Source organism: Colossoma macropomum, unplaced genomic scaffold, assembly GCF_904425465.1.
Source record: "Colossoma macropomum unplaced genomic scaffold, Colossoma_macropomum, whole genome shotgun sequence".
NCBI lineage: Eukaryota > Metazoa > Chordata > Actinopteri > Characiformes > Serrasalmidae > Colossoma > Colossoma macropomum.
Window position 1 is genome coordinate 32,447,797 of NW_023494788.1, and position 13,448 is coordinate 32,461,244.

The 13,448-nt window shown below is 38.2% G+C and overlaps 1 protein-coding gene across 1 annotated transcript in view; it reads left to right on the top strand.

Annotated features, from left to right (window-relative positions):
• LOC118807259 (teneurin-1-like) overlaps positions 1-13,448 on the top strand; it is a 280,336-nt gene that overhangs the window by 198,268 nt on the left and 68,620 nt on the right. The window contains exons 15-17 of the mRNA XM_036569223.1: positions 8,037-8,259; positions 12,691-12,810; positions 12,973-13,234. Coding sequence (XP_036425116.1) covers positions 8,037-8,259; positions 12,691-12,810; positions 12,973-13,234 — 605 coding nt within the window. The remainder of the gene's footprint in view (positions 1-8,036; positions 8,260-12,690; positions 12,811-12,972; positions 13,235-13,448) is intronic.

Here is a 13,448-nt window from a genome sequence, read left to right on the forward strand (position 1 = left end):
CATGAAAGAGGGAGTTGCTGCTGATCAGCTTTTTAACGGAGCTTCTGTTGTGCCGAGGCTCACGTTTTAGAATTGAGAGCCTGCAGGGATTATTCAGCTCACCAGCAACTGCAGCACCATTCCGATCCATTCCGAGATAATGATGAAGTGTATACATGGTCTTCACGAGTCTCACTTTAATGTGGCCAGCTAATACGCCTGTTTGAGCTAGCCAGATGCTATCTGGGGAAGGTTGGAGGGAGGGGTGAGCGCTATTCAATTACGTGCCTCTGGAGTTCAAAATCAAAGTCTAACACGCATTTGTGTCTGGGTTTGACCAAGTGCTCATTAAAACGTGCATTTATATTCTGAACGAGGCATCATTAGGAGCAGGCCTTAGGGAAACAGATGACAATCAAAGGCTTTACAGCTGTGGCAAAGCAGCCACATAATGAAGTTAGGCTGAAGTTAATGATTTCTGAAGAAACCGAAGAAGCTCCCGCACCGTAAGGGTCAGATGTAGCCTCTAGCCAAACCTGAATGCGTATAGCTGAAAGTGAACAAGTGCATTTTGCGTGCATATGTAATAAAGTAAATTTTGAGTTCCATTTCCATCCTACCACTGATTACACCACTGATCCTGCAGTAGGCAGAATCACTTATGCAGGGCTGGAAATTGGCAGGTTTTGGGAAATACATCCTAAAATGCCTGTTTCTGGTTCATTTTCACATCGAAATGTGCTGTGAAAAAATAAACTTTTCTATTCTTAGATTTTTTTTTTAATCAACAAATAAACTGAAATGCTTTTTTTCTTAGAATGTTTTTCTTTCTTAGAAGTTACTTCTTCATATCAGGGTCTCTGACCTTTTGTGTTAAAGCTGAAAGAACCAAAATACTCAAATGCTGTATGTTTTGATCAACCATACTTTAGGCTGAGAGTTGCAAATGAATCTAGATTTCTATTCAGCCTTGGCATTTTCATTACAGACCTTAAAATCATCAATACTTTGGTTAAACACCAGAAAATTACTTTTATTGAAACTGTCCTTAAAGCATGACATAAGACACAGGAATCAAAACAAGCTTTTTCAACCTGCATGTTTTTTTGTGGGTTGTTCTGGCTACCGCACTTACACAGTAACTCCACAACTGAGGTGGGGGCTTATCCTACTTACGGCTTTACCAGCAAGCCACAAGTAGTAAGAGACAAATAATTATGTCATCAGCATTTCTGAAATGAAGTACTGACCCCAATAAACATCCTGCCTGTGTTTATATGGAAAGATTGTAAGAGCAAAATATGTAAGTGACTTTGAAAGTGCATAAACCCTCATCTGAGAGTGGTACAAAGGCACTGATCTAGATGTGGAAAAAGTGTGGAAATTCTGGTTAGATGAGTCATCCCCCACTATATTCTTAACAAGTGGGCAAGTATATGTGTGGTATACACCAATGACTTGTCACCAAGTCCACACTTTCGGTGTGTGGGTTTGCTTAAGTGTACGTTAATGTGTCTGATTTCCAAATTTATCAAAGCATCCGTTAACTCTGCCAGTGCATGGCTGTGCATCATATTTTTGCCGTCATTCTTACAGTATTAACGTTCTCTTAAATTTTCAAAGCAGCATTTTACAACATCACCAGTGCACTGAATTGTGGGATATATACTTAGCCCAATATCACTTTGATACACAATTCAGGGAAGTTGCATTTAATGTGCATTTAGTGTAGGCATGGGAAATGAGAAACGCACCAGAAAGCACATGAACACATTCACAAGTAGACAGAGCTAGTGTGAAATTTGGGACAAGGCACAAGAGAACAGGACTGATGCCAAAAGTGAGGTGGTCCGGTGGCTCGCTATGCTATGGGGCATGTTGCTAGCATAGTCTGGATCCACTCATTTCTTTAGATCGGGGTGTCAAACTTAACGACTAAAAGGGCCACATTAAAAAATCTATGTTTTATTTAATTTTTAATTAACATTTTGCTGTAAACCAAACTGGCCATTGTTTATTCAAAATATGCAAAAACTTCAACTGTAAAATATAGGCACTCTCAGTAGACCTTGAAATATTACATGAATACTTGAAATATTCTAAATGTAAATGTACCCAGGAGCTCGGTCTTTTAAACCTACCTATTTGCTTGAACTAGACACCTGGCATCCTTTCTTTGCTGCAAGTTCATTAATACTTCGGCTCAATTTCTGAGCTAATGTTAAGTGTTTATATTGGCTGAACTGCAGTTAGTTGTTTGGTGACATGACTGGTCTAGGACAAATGTAGAACTGTGTACCATAGTTTGATGTTGTCATAGGAGAGTCGGAGCGCACATTATGTTGCAGTGCACGCTGGGGACTGTAGGGCAGTGCATTGCGAAACGAGCTAATATCAATAGAAAATGAAAATACTTTTGTGGGCTGGATAGGATTGTGTCGCGGACTTCAGTGAAAAACCACCATCCACAGATCACATGTGCTAGCTGAATGGTTTGATAAGAATGAGAAGGATATGCGGTTGTATGCAAATGTTTGAATACCCCCGGTCAAGTTACATGTTGTTGATTTTCTAAATGTGAAAAGAAACACAACTTAAGTATCACAAATTTTAGTGCACAATTTCTATTTATTTTCTGAGCTGAACATATTGTAAAAAAAACATGACATCTAAAATGTGTTAACTTTTGCCATATTTTATATTTTTCCTCAATATGTTAAACAGTCATTGTGCATTAAAATGTACAGAAGTGTGTTGTCTGTGGAGCATATGTTAACTTATTTTCACTTAGTAAATCAACTCAACATGTCATTTTACCAGTAGTGCCCCAAATTTTTCCTGTGTCTGTAAATCCTATGACTAGCAATCACTGCTTTGAATAGTTGTACACACATAAAATCATATTTTTCATTGAAACAAAAAAGTGTATGTTTTGGTAGTGCCAGTTATTAAGGTAAAATGCTTATTTCAGACTTTGGAACACATTTACTTCAAAACAGTGGGATCAATATGCTCACCATGTGGTCATGAAGGACAGGGATGCAGTCTCACTTCCTGCTCTAAAATGCAGGGGTGTGGCTAAAATAAGACTTGTGAACTAAACCTATTTGTGTTTTGGTAGTGACATGGAAATGGAAAAAGTTCTGAATAAAAAAATAAATAAATAATGATAAATGTCTTTGAATTTTACTTTATTATTTTTTTTAATTGTTTACAAAACAACATTGGAAAAAAGTAAATAAAAAATGTAAGTATTTTATCACAGGTTGAAATTTAGGAGTTAAGGTTTGGGACAGCCGCCTCCCAATAGAAAGCACCCTTTAAATGATGGTTTTCTATATATATTTAGCATATTACTACCTTAAATAATGCCTAGGGTTTAAATAGACCATTCCATACCATTATCCTTGTAAATATTGTTGTAAATCTGTGTCCTTGCTGAAAGGAAAGAGGCAGGAGGCCACAGGTTACTGGAGGATGGTTTATTGTAGAGCTCCCAAGTCCCAGCCTAGCCTTGCCTAAATGTGACAATTCTGACAACAGGCTTAATACAGTGCAGTTGTTACAGATGAATTTCTGCTGAAGTAAGTCAGGAGACAAAGAAATAAGCACCCCAGTCAATACCAGCTAGATGAGAGTCAGTATTTGCACTGATGATTAGTGGTGTAGACTAAGAATAATCAGCATTGAGACGCAGATCATATGTTGTCATGAGCGAGCTTCACATTTTAAGAATAAAAACATGACTTTAAAAGAAGAAAACAAATATCCCGCAATATCTAAGGTCTGAATACTTAATTGCTTTTTTATTGTATTGTATTTTATTTATGTTGGACTGCAGTTTTGTAGAATTTATATATCTGTTCATTCTTTAAAATGAATGTCCTTAAAAGATCAAACATGTAGCTTGCAGAATATACTGATGCTTTAGAATAATCTCCTGTTTCAGGACCTGTTGGCTGGATATTTATAAGCCATTTGGCGCCTCTGTGGCAGGAATATTCGTAGGAATACACAGCAGGGACATTTACAAGTCAAATGTGTTTCGCAGTGGTGTGTAATTGTTTGCCCCCTTAGGAGTAGATGACCTTGAACTGAGAAGCTTCAGTTCATCCCCTTCTAAACTTCTTTATCTCAGAGCAACAAGGACTCAGCGGGCCAGCCATGCAGCAGATAACATGGCGGTCAGGATCACAATATTGCTAATATGGTTTTAAATAGCTCATTATAACATGGACAAAAGCTATTATTCCCAGTGCTCCAAGAGAGTATTTTTTTCCTTACTGGCATTTATAAAGTGATGCTGTAGTTAGCTAGAAATGTCAGCACCATTCCTACTGTTGGGGGAGGTGGTAGAATTTATATATGAAATTGTTATGGAAATATGCTGCCATTTTTATGGATGCTATTGCCTCTTTATTCAGATACAAATGCTCGCGCGAAGGTCAGGAGAAAAAATCTATTTGGAACTTGAGGGAAATTATGTAGTATTTTCGAATCAGGGCTGAAAGTCAAGCCCTCAGCGAGCAGCACAGAATGCCACCTGCTTGAATTTAGATAATAATCATGTAAATGCTGCCTGTGACTCAAATGAAAGTGTTGGTTCCACTTGCTTCCACATCTGCAGACGGATTTTATTTTTCTGTCCTGAGAACCATACAAGTATTAGATTTCCTCTGATATATGCAGTGCTGGTCAAAAGTTTGGCCACACCTGATTGAATGTGTGCTTTCCTTGACATTTTGATCTAAAGGCTTATGCTTAAACGAAGATTTTTTTAAAAAAGCTAATACAAGTAGTGAAGTTAATGCATATGTATGAATTTAATTACAGAACAAAAAATATATTAAAAAAAATAAATAAATAGCAAATAGCAGAGCTCAGCTTCAAGCCAGAAATGTCATCCCAGGTGGTTCCTTATAAACCGCAGGAGAGAATGCTAGAAGTGTGCAAAGCTGCATCAATGAAAAAGAGGAACACTTTGAAAAACCTAAAAAAAAAAAGGGATCTGATTTCTCACAGTTTCTGCATAATTCAATGGTTAAGACGTAAATAGCTAGTCAGAGAGGTTTGATGTGAAATGCTCAGTTCTAGGAAAAACAAACCTTAATTTAGGAATCTTATTTTATCTTAAGAAGTTAGGAAATCTTGTCACTAAGCAACCAACCATATGCGAACAATGGAACCCTGAACACGTTATCAAAATAAGCAAGTTAGCTATTGTTACTGATGTAAAAAAAGGTCAAACACACAATAAACTTCATATTAAGAATATTGTGACAGCACTTTGTGCTGTTTATTAGGGTGGTGTTGCTCTCTAGTTTCAGTTACAGTTTCCCAAGTGCTTTAGCCGAACTTGCTAATGTTGTTCCTCCCAATAAACAGACTCACTTTCAGCTCTGTCTCCTCATTATTTACCACCATCACTGTATTATTTTATCTGATGAGTTTTTATCAATGTTAACACGTAGTAAGAGGGGATGGTAGGGATCGTGTCTGCAGTGTCTGGGGCTTTTAAGACATCCTCACTAGTTAAAACAGCATTTTCAATATAGAAATATAATGTACAAAATAGTGAACTATGCTGCCTGTCACTGCATAAAACAATAGAAGCAGATAGAAATGGCACAAGGTATATGCAGGGTGTTATAAGAGAAAAGTGTACCCAAAGAGCACTTTTTTTTTCAGATTTACCACTAGATGACTGTTATCAAAAAACACAAATAAAAACTCAGAAGATGTGTAGATACACTGTAGTTTTAGATAGTAAATAATAGCTATATTTGGGTTAGAGACATTGTGACCCTTGGTTCCTATCACCACCACTGTAAAGAAACCTGTGTTGGTAAGTTGCTCTACAATGAACCATTTCACATCAAACCACCCTGAATGACTTTGTTTACATCTGAATAAATAAGTATTGTAGAAATATTGGATGGGAGGATTTTCCTTTAGCACTTTCTGGTTACAGTCATCTGTTTTGATATCTTCACCTTTATTGTAAAATATGGAACATAATTGAAATGAGGAAAAACATTTCTAAAAGTAGGTACGTCCAAAGTATTTGCTGGTACTGTGCGTATGTATTATTAGTCATGGGAGAATAGCTTAAGTTGAATAATCTTTATTTCATCCTGGAGTGTTTTATGAGGTTATATCATCTGTATGTGTTTGGTTTGTACATTGTCATGACAAAAAATGTCCTAACTGTGTATGGAAACAAGAAAAAAACAGCTCTAACCTACCTTACCAGGATCAATAAAGTGGTCCTGACTTTGCGATTTGCTGTATTATAAAAGCTATATTGAATTCTTTAAAACTGAAAGAGCAAAACTATTTTTGTAACGGAGGTTAAGGTGAGGGTTAGTTATAGGATTAGGCTTCGAACATTCCTATTGCGTAACAGTAGTCGCATATTGTTGCTGTTGAGATGAAACCTTCTCTGAATCTCTGAAATGGTAACTTCATATGAGAAGGAGGTGTTGTTAAATTTATATTTTCTTAACTTCCCAATTTTTATTATTATTGAGTAATTTTGGGCCATTTCTATTGGCCAATTCATCATGAACTGTTCACATAATGTACAAGGCAGTTTATTATTTTTTTCATGAACACTACAAGCTTTTAAAATAACAACAACAATATAGACAGTACTGTACAAAAGTTTTTGGCACCTGAATACTTTAGATTTAAATAGCTATTTATTTAAGCGGTAAACATTTGTTTGCTCAGAAAACACCAGTACTCTAATAAATACAAGCAATATTAATACAATGAGGAGAGATTTAATGAGTCAGTGTTACTTTGTGGTTGTCATCCAATGCCTGACTTGACTAATCAATACATTCAGAATACATATTGAAAGGATGCATGTGAAAAACTTCTGTTGTAGTGTTTACTCAGTTCACACTGTTCCTTGCTGTTACTGGTTGGCAGTTTTCTTGATGGAATTATTTTAATATGTTTCATAAAAAATAATTTGAATGAAATTCCAAATTGTGTTTTTTTTTACTGTCTTGCTTTTTTTTGTAATTTGACTGCAAAATGGGGAGCTATGTGATTTTCAGTTATGTAACATCATGCCATGAATTGCAGGCACGAGTCCAGTATAGCACCACTGCTAAGCTTATTACTCATGATGTCCGCTATCGAGGAAAACGTCTAGTTTGATCGTCCATTTAAAGGGCTTAGTAATGCTGAGATAAATAACTGGCTCCTCACATTGATTTATCAGGAACTTCACAAACAAGCTGTTTGTGGAGTTCCTCGTTAGGTCCATCCAATTAGCGTGTTTGCTACAAGCACTGATTTTGAGGTTTTTGGTTTAATAGGTGATAAACAAGCATTGTGTTTCTTTATAGATTATGTTTTTTCCCATTAATAACTGTATGTTTTTTATTTAGTGGGTAAGTATTCTTACTGTTCTACATAAGGCCATATCAATGTAATGTGGGCTTAACACAGATACTTAATTTTCCCACTACTTGTTTTTCATTACATCCAAACCCTGTTTATATATTGTAGTGTTTGCTGTTTACGGGATATATTTTGGCATTGCACTAAGGTATATGGACACCTGCCAAAGTATATTTTGACCATTTAAAAATGTTGGGCATGGAACAACAAGAAGCCGCATGAGGAGGAGGACTTGTATCTCAGGCATGCTGATGTTAAAATTCACAGAGAGGCGCTCTGCAGTCATTATGCTGGCTTAAACCTTACTAATATACAGTAAGAAAAACTGGATACATCTTAGAGAGGTGCATTTTGGTCATTTTGCAGTCGATATTCAAGTAAAGTGCGTAAATACATTTGAGTCTTTTAGAGTCTAGCTAGTGTCTTCGTTTCTGATGTGTTGCCAGCAATTATGGATTCATTTGTTAGACAAAAGTCTTATATTTTGTTACTTATTCATGCTTTACAGTCGGTGTCAGCTGTCCAAAGCACCAAAGAGTATTTCAAATCTGTGGAAAACACTGTATACAATTTATATGGACATATGTATGACCTCACGTACAAGATATAAAAACAGTTATATTTGTTTGTGTGTATTTCAGATGGCCTGGTAGACTGTGTGGACCCAGACTGTTGTCAGCAGGGAAGCTGCAGTAATAAGCCCCTTTGCCAGGGCGCTCCTGACCCTCTTGCCCTGCTCCAGCAAAGCCACAGCCGGCCGCCTTCCACGCCTCTTCCCACTCACACCTTCTTCCAGCGAGTCCGCTTCCTCCTGGGCAAATCTGGCACACACACGCTGCACGGAGACGTTCCCTTCGACGGCAGGTGCGAGTGAATGTGTAAATATATCACGCCACACGTCACTCGTGCCGCTGTCCGTGTTTTATCCCTGTCTTTACGTCTATCAATATGTAATCATATAAAGTCAGATTGTTTGTTACATATTTATGCTTTATGAGGCCTTGTGCTGTAGCAGGTATAAAAATGTCGCCGTAAATTTCCCCTGAAAGCCTCTCATTCGCACTCAGAGCAGAGAAAAATGGTGCAGGCCCTTTTTCACAATACAGACTGGAGGGAGAGAGAAGGAGAGAGCCTTTTCTTTTCCTGTTTTGAAAAATAGTCAGATACACTTTTTTTCCCGCTCCTCTCCCACACACACACTACCGAATAAACAAATAAATTAATTAAATGGCCTGTGTTGCAAGGGGGAAATCAATTGCAGTGTGCGGCACTTGAGTAACAAATTGTAGTGCACAGCGGCTCAGAGAAAATTCCGTCGTTGCACATTTATCCTGCTCGCGTTTGAGGCAAAACCAGAGATGCATGCAGATTTTTTTGTCCTCCTGTGCCAGTCTGCCCTGTTAGCTCACTGCTAAACGATCAGTTGACATTCAAAAAACCCTGATTCACTTTCCCAAGAGCTTAAGTCTCCATATGTCCACACTCTTCAGAATGAAGTTGCCAGTAAAGCATTCTTTGGAGCAGTGGCAAAGAAGACCCACTTTTGGTTCACTAAAACCTTTCAGTTGATGATTCTTTTGAAGAACTGTTTTTCTAAACGAGATAAAAGTCTTGTAAAAAATCTTTTTAAAGTTTAAAGAGTTTGTACACTATTGTCCAGTTTCCTGGACCGGGATTAAACCTAGATGTGGACTGAATTGCAATGCCAGTGGTGAAAATTCTTTTCAGGCTAGGATTAGGCCTAATCCAAGTCAGAGAAACCAGCCCTATATGTCCAAGATGTCTGTAGGCACTTGCTCATCCATATCTGTTGTTTGCTGGAGTAACTCTCCTGGGAAGGTTTTACCCCTAGATGCTGGAACATTGCTATAAGGATTTCATTGCATTCAGTCAAAAGAACATTAGTCAGGTCAGATACTAATGTTGGATCATTAGTTCTGGATCACAAATGCCACTGTAACAAATGTAAGGCATTTGATGGTGCTCCACCACTCCATACAGTGCGGTTTCACTACTCCACAACCCAATGCAGGGGCTAAGTACAGCTTCCATGTGGCTGCTCCAGACTGTCCTGTTCTACTGGCAGTGCTTTTCTTTTGAGATGAAACAGGGTGTGTGCAATTCAACACCTGTCTCAGGAATGGGTGTACTTTGAAGTCATTGAATTCTCCAGTTAGAAGGAGTGTCTGGGCTCTTTTGGATATATTATGTATCATGGAAAGATAGTTTTTCCCTAGGTTCTTTTAAATAAATGAGTTTGATGTAATGGAACAGTGGATCATACGCTCCACAGTCCATACAGTGGAAATTAAGCTGCAAAAATGGGCTGTTCAGAAATAATCATTTTTGTGATGCCATAAAAAGCAGTGTGTTCACATGTACAATCGTATGCAAAGTTTGAACACCCCAGATATGTTTTGTTGATTTTGTTGTTGAAGTGGAAATAAGTACGCATCTTCTACAGGGTAACAAACTAACATATGACATTTCCTATTGATTAGCAGAGTTTAACCTATCAGAAAAAATAAAACTATATAAAAAGTGCCATAACAGGCCAGATTTTTTTCCCCAATGTGAATTTCAACTAATAAACCGTAATTGTGTTTTAAAATGTGCGGAAATGTGTTCCCTGTAGAGTCTAGAGGGTATGTACTTATTTCACTTAGAAAATCAATGCAATGTAACAAAGCTCAAACTTTTGCATTGTACTGTATCTACCTATTCAGCCAACAGCAGTTTAGCCCACCTATTCATATTACAGGAATGAATTATTTCAACACAGATTGTGTTGAATCAGGCATGATACAGGGTAGCCAATCAGAAGAGATATTATTTGCATAATAGCCTTAAAGCTTGTTTAATTGTAAGGGATGAAGAGAGGTGGAAAAATGAAAAATGTTAGTGAGTTTTTGAGTGAAAAAACACAAATGTCAGAAGTAAAAAAATTCAGAGAAAATCTAAAATAAAAAAAATATATACATAGTGTAAACATTTTACATCAGTTAGATTGCTGCACGCATAAGCCAAGAACCAAATAAGCAGCTACTTTTAATAGTGTAATGTTGTAATTAATAACATAGTTACTTTTTTGTTTGTTTGTTTTTTTGGTCCAAGTGTGGGATTTACAGCAAGGGGAAGATATTATTGGTATCAGAGGAGGCGAGGTGAGAACTGGTAGGCTATGTAGTGTGTGCAAGAGACCTCGGTGGAGAATTTCAAACGGGGGGAAGAGAGAGGGAGAGAGGGAGGGCCGAGCGAATGAGTAGGGAACTTGAATGAGGTTGGAAATCTGGATTTCGCGGGCCCCATAAATCCCGCCGCGGCTAAGTGCCGGAGTTACTGAAGTCATTAGACTTTGAAGGTCTTTATTGCTGGAGGTCGGATTTGACGGTGGACTCATGGGCCCAGGCAGCGGACGGATATTAAGCTTGGCAACATATGTGTCACATTGGGGCGGAATTGCTCTCTCTTTGAAAAAGCAGCAGGGAGACAGGCAGCCAGGGGCACTGGCCTGGACCCGGCCTGAATCATCCTGCTCGCTGCACCGTGGATCACAATTTTCCTCAGGTTGTCCTCAATTTCAGTAGCTTCCACCCTTCAACCACCCCCACACCCCCACACCCCTGAACCACACACACACACACACACACAGACCGAGACGACTTTTTATTATGGCTTCCTTCATGTTCACCCAGGTCTCCAATGGGTTTTTAATCTCAATATCGTTTATTAAGCACACAATTTTGGCTGGCAAAAGAAAAAGGAGAGTCTTCGTCTCTTTATTATTCAAATAGGAAGTCCATCAAGCATGGCAGATGACATGAAAGGTCTGAGAGAGGATTTTTTTTCTAGTTTGAAGTTTGAGATTTCTGCCACAGACTTCATGTTGAACTCCCTCAAACTTCATTATTACACAAAATGCAATCGAGCACTTGAGTGGCTGACGTGTCTAGTTTTAAGGCCATGCATGGCTCCAGCAAATTGACAGTTGTTTTTTCCCCCTTTTCTTTTTCTATAGCATATTCCCTGAAAAAAAAATAAATAAAAATGTACCCACTGTTAAACAGCTGGAGTAGCTGATGAGCAAATTGTGCCATTTCAATTATAATGTGACCTTGCTTCCATGAAGCAAACAAATGACAAAGGATAATAAAAGGAGACAACATTGAGTTTTAATTGCTTTTGAAGTGGCACAGACACTGAAATTGATGTTGAGTCAGAATTCAGTTATGATGTATTAAAGCAAAAAGCACAAGCGGATGTGCATTACAGTGATTTAACCACAGTTAGAGGAATGGTTTTGGGAAAAATCAGATGTACACAATATAAGACTTACTTCAGATGTAGCTGATGAGCCAAGACATGTTTGGTGTCAAAATTATGCTTCTTCAATTTAGTGCTAGAGCTACAAAACTAACAATGCTAATAAAATATAGAAGTCAATAGTCACCCAAATCTTTTCTGTGAATACATCCCCAAAACTTCTCTTAACCTGCTCAAACCGCATCAAGGTATTGAAGGTTGTTTGTCAATACAGTTTGACTGTAAACTGCAAAAATGCATTACATTGCATGTTAAACCTGATTTTTTTAAAGAGAAGATATATTTATTAATAGAAACAACAGAAGTTGTGAATGTAATGTAGCATCCATATGCCTGTACGAAGGGGAGTCAGATAACAAGTAGTAGTTCAAGTATGACTTAGTTCGCATTAAGACATAGTTGACGTAGTTCACATTAAGTCATACTGTGCCCTCAACAACATCATCAAGTCTGCATGACTTTAATGAAGACCTGGAAGCAGTTTAAGAGAAGTTTTGGAGATGGATGTACAGAAGATTTTTGGGTGACTATTGACCTCTAGTGTGTGTTAGTACCATTAGCCTTGTAGCTTCAATGATGCAAAGTTTGCCAAGCCAGTCCTTTAACGGGTGTTGTTAGGCACTATGTGAAGCATGATGACATTACTGTAACACAGCACCTTGAGTGCTGTTACTCTTCTAAAATGGTCACAAAATACACCAATTTATTATATAATACAATGGATTATGTTCAATAATTAATTTATCATAGTATTGATAATAATCATTATAAACTATTCTTCCTCCATACAATGTAGTTTGTTAACAGTAGGCTATGTTTGCATCATTTCATGAGCAGCACAATGGTTGGGACACTATTCCAATTGAATGTCTAAAATGTGTGCAGTCATGTGTGTGTATATTTCAAGCCAATCAGTTTTTACAACCAGAATTATCTGTTTCGTAACTTTTTCCTTCACAATTTCTGCTTCAGCCAAGCAGCTGTGGTGCGGGGGCAAGTGGTGGCAATAGACGGTACACCTCTAGTGGGGGTCAACATCACCTTCCTCCAGCACCCAGAGTACGGCTTCACCATCAGCCGACAGGATGGCAGGTATGGGCCGCACACACACTCTTTTTTTATACATAATTGGCTTCCTCACTTGGTTACTGCTATAAAAGAGCTCATTATTCTCTTGCACTCAGGGACGTTTGAAAAGTGTAGTGTCAGCAGAACAGGGATTTCTCTTTTCTGTCTCCTGGCTTTCTCATACAGTTTTGACCTGGTGGCGGTGGGGGCTATCTCGGTGACCCTGGTGTTCCAGAGACCACCTTTTCTAACCCAGAGACGCACCGTCTGGCTGCCCTGGAACAATTTCCTGGTGCTGGACAAGGTTGTCATGTCTCGAGTGGAGGGTACTCCCCAAACCTGTGATATGAAGAACTTTATTAGCCCCTATCCCATTGTGCTGCCCTCCCCCCTCACCAGATACACCGGAGAGTGCACCCTACGCGGACCTGTCATCCCGGAATTACAGGTGTGTACAGCGGGATGATATGGGGTGGTAGATTCAAACATTCTATGAAAAGCACAAATTTCAATTTGTTGCCATCAATCTGTATTTGTTTTTAGAGACTATAATGAAAAAAAGGAAATGTTTCTTCATTATCCAATTTTTGATTTTAAAATAAGATATGGGTTGAATGGAAGATGAATTATCTAAAATGCCTGAATGCTAACGTAGTTCTAAT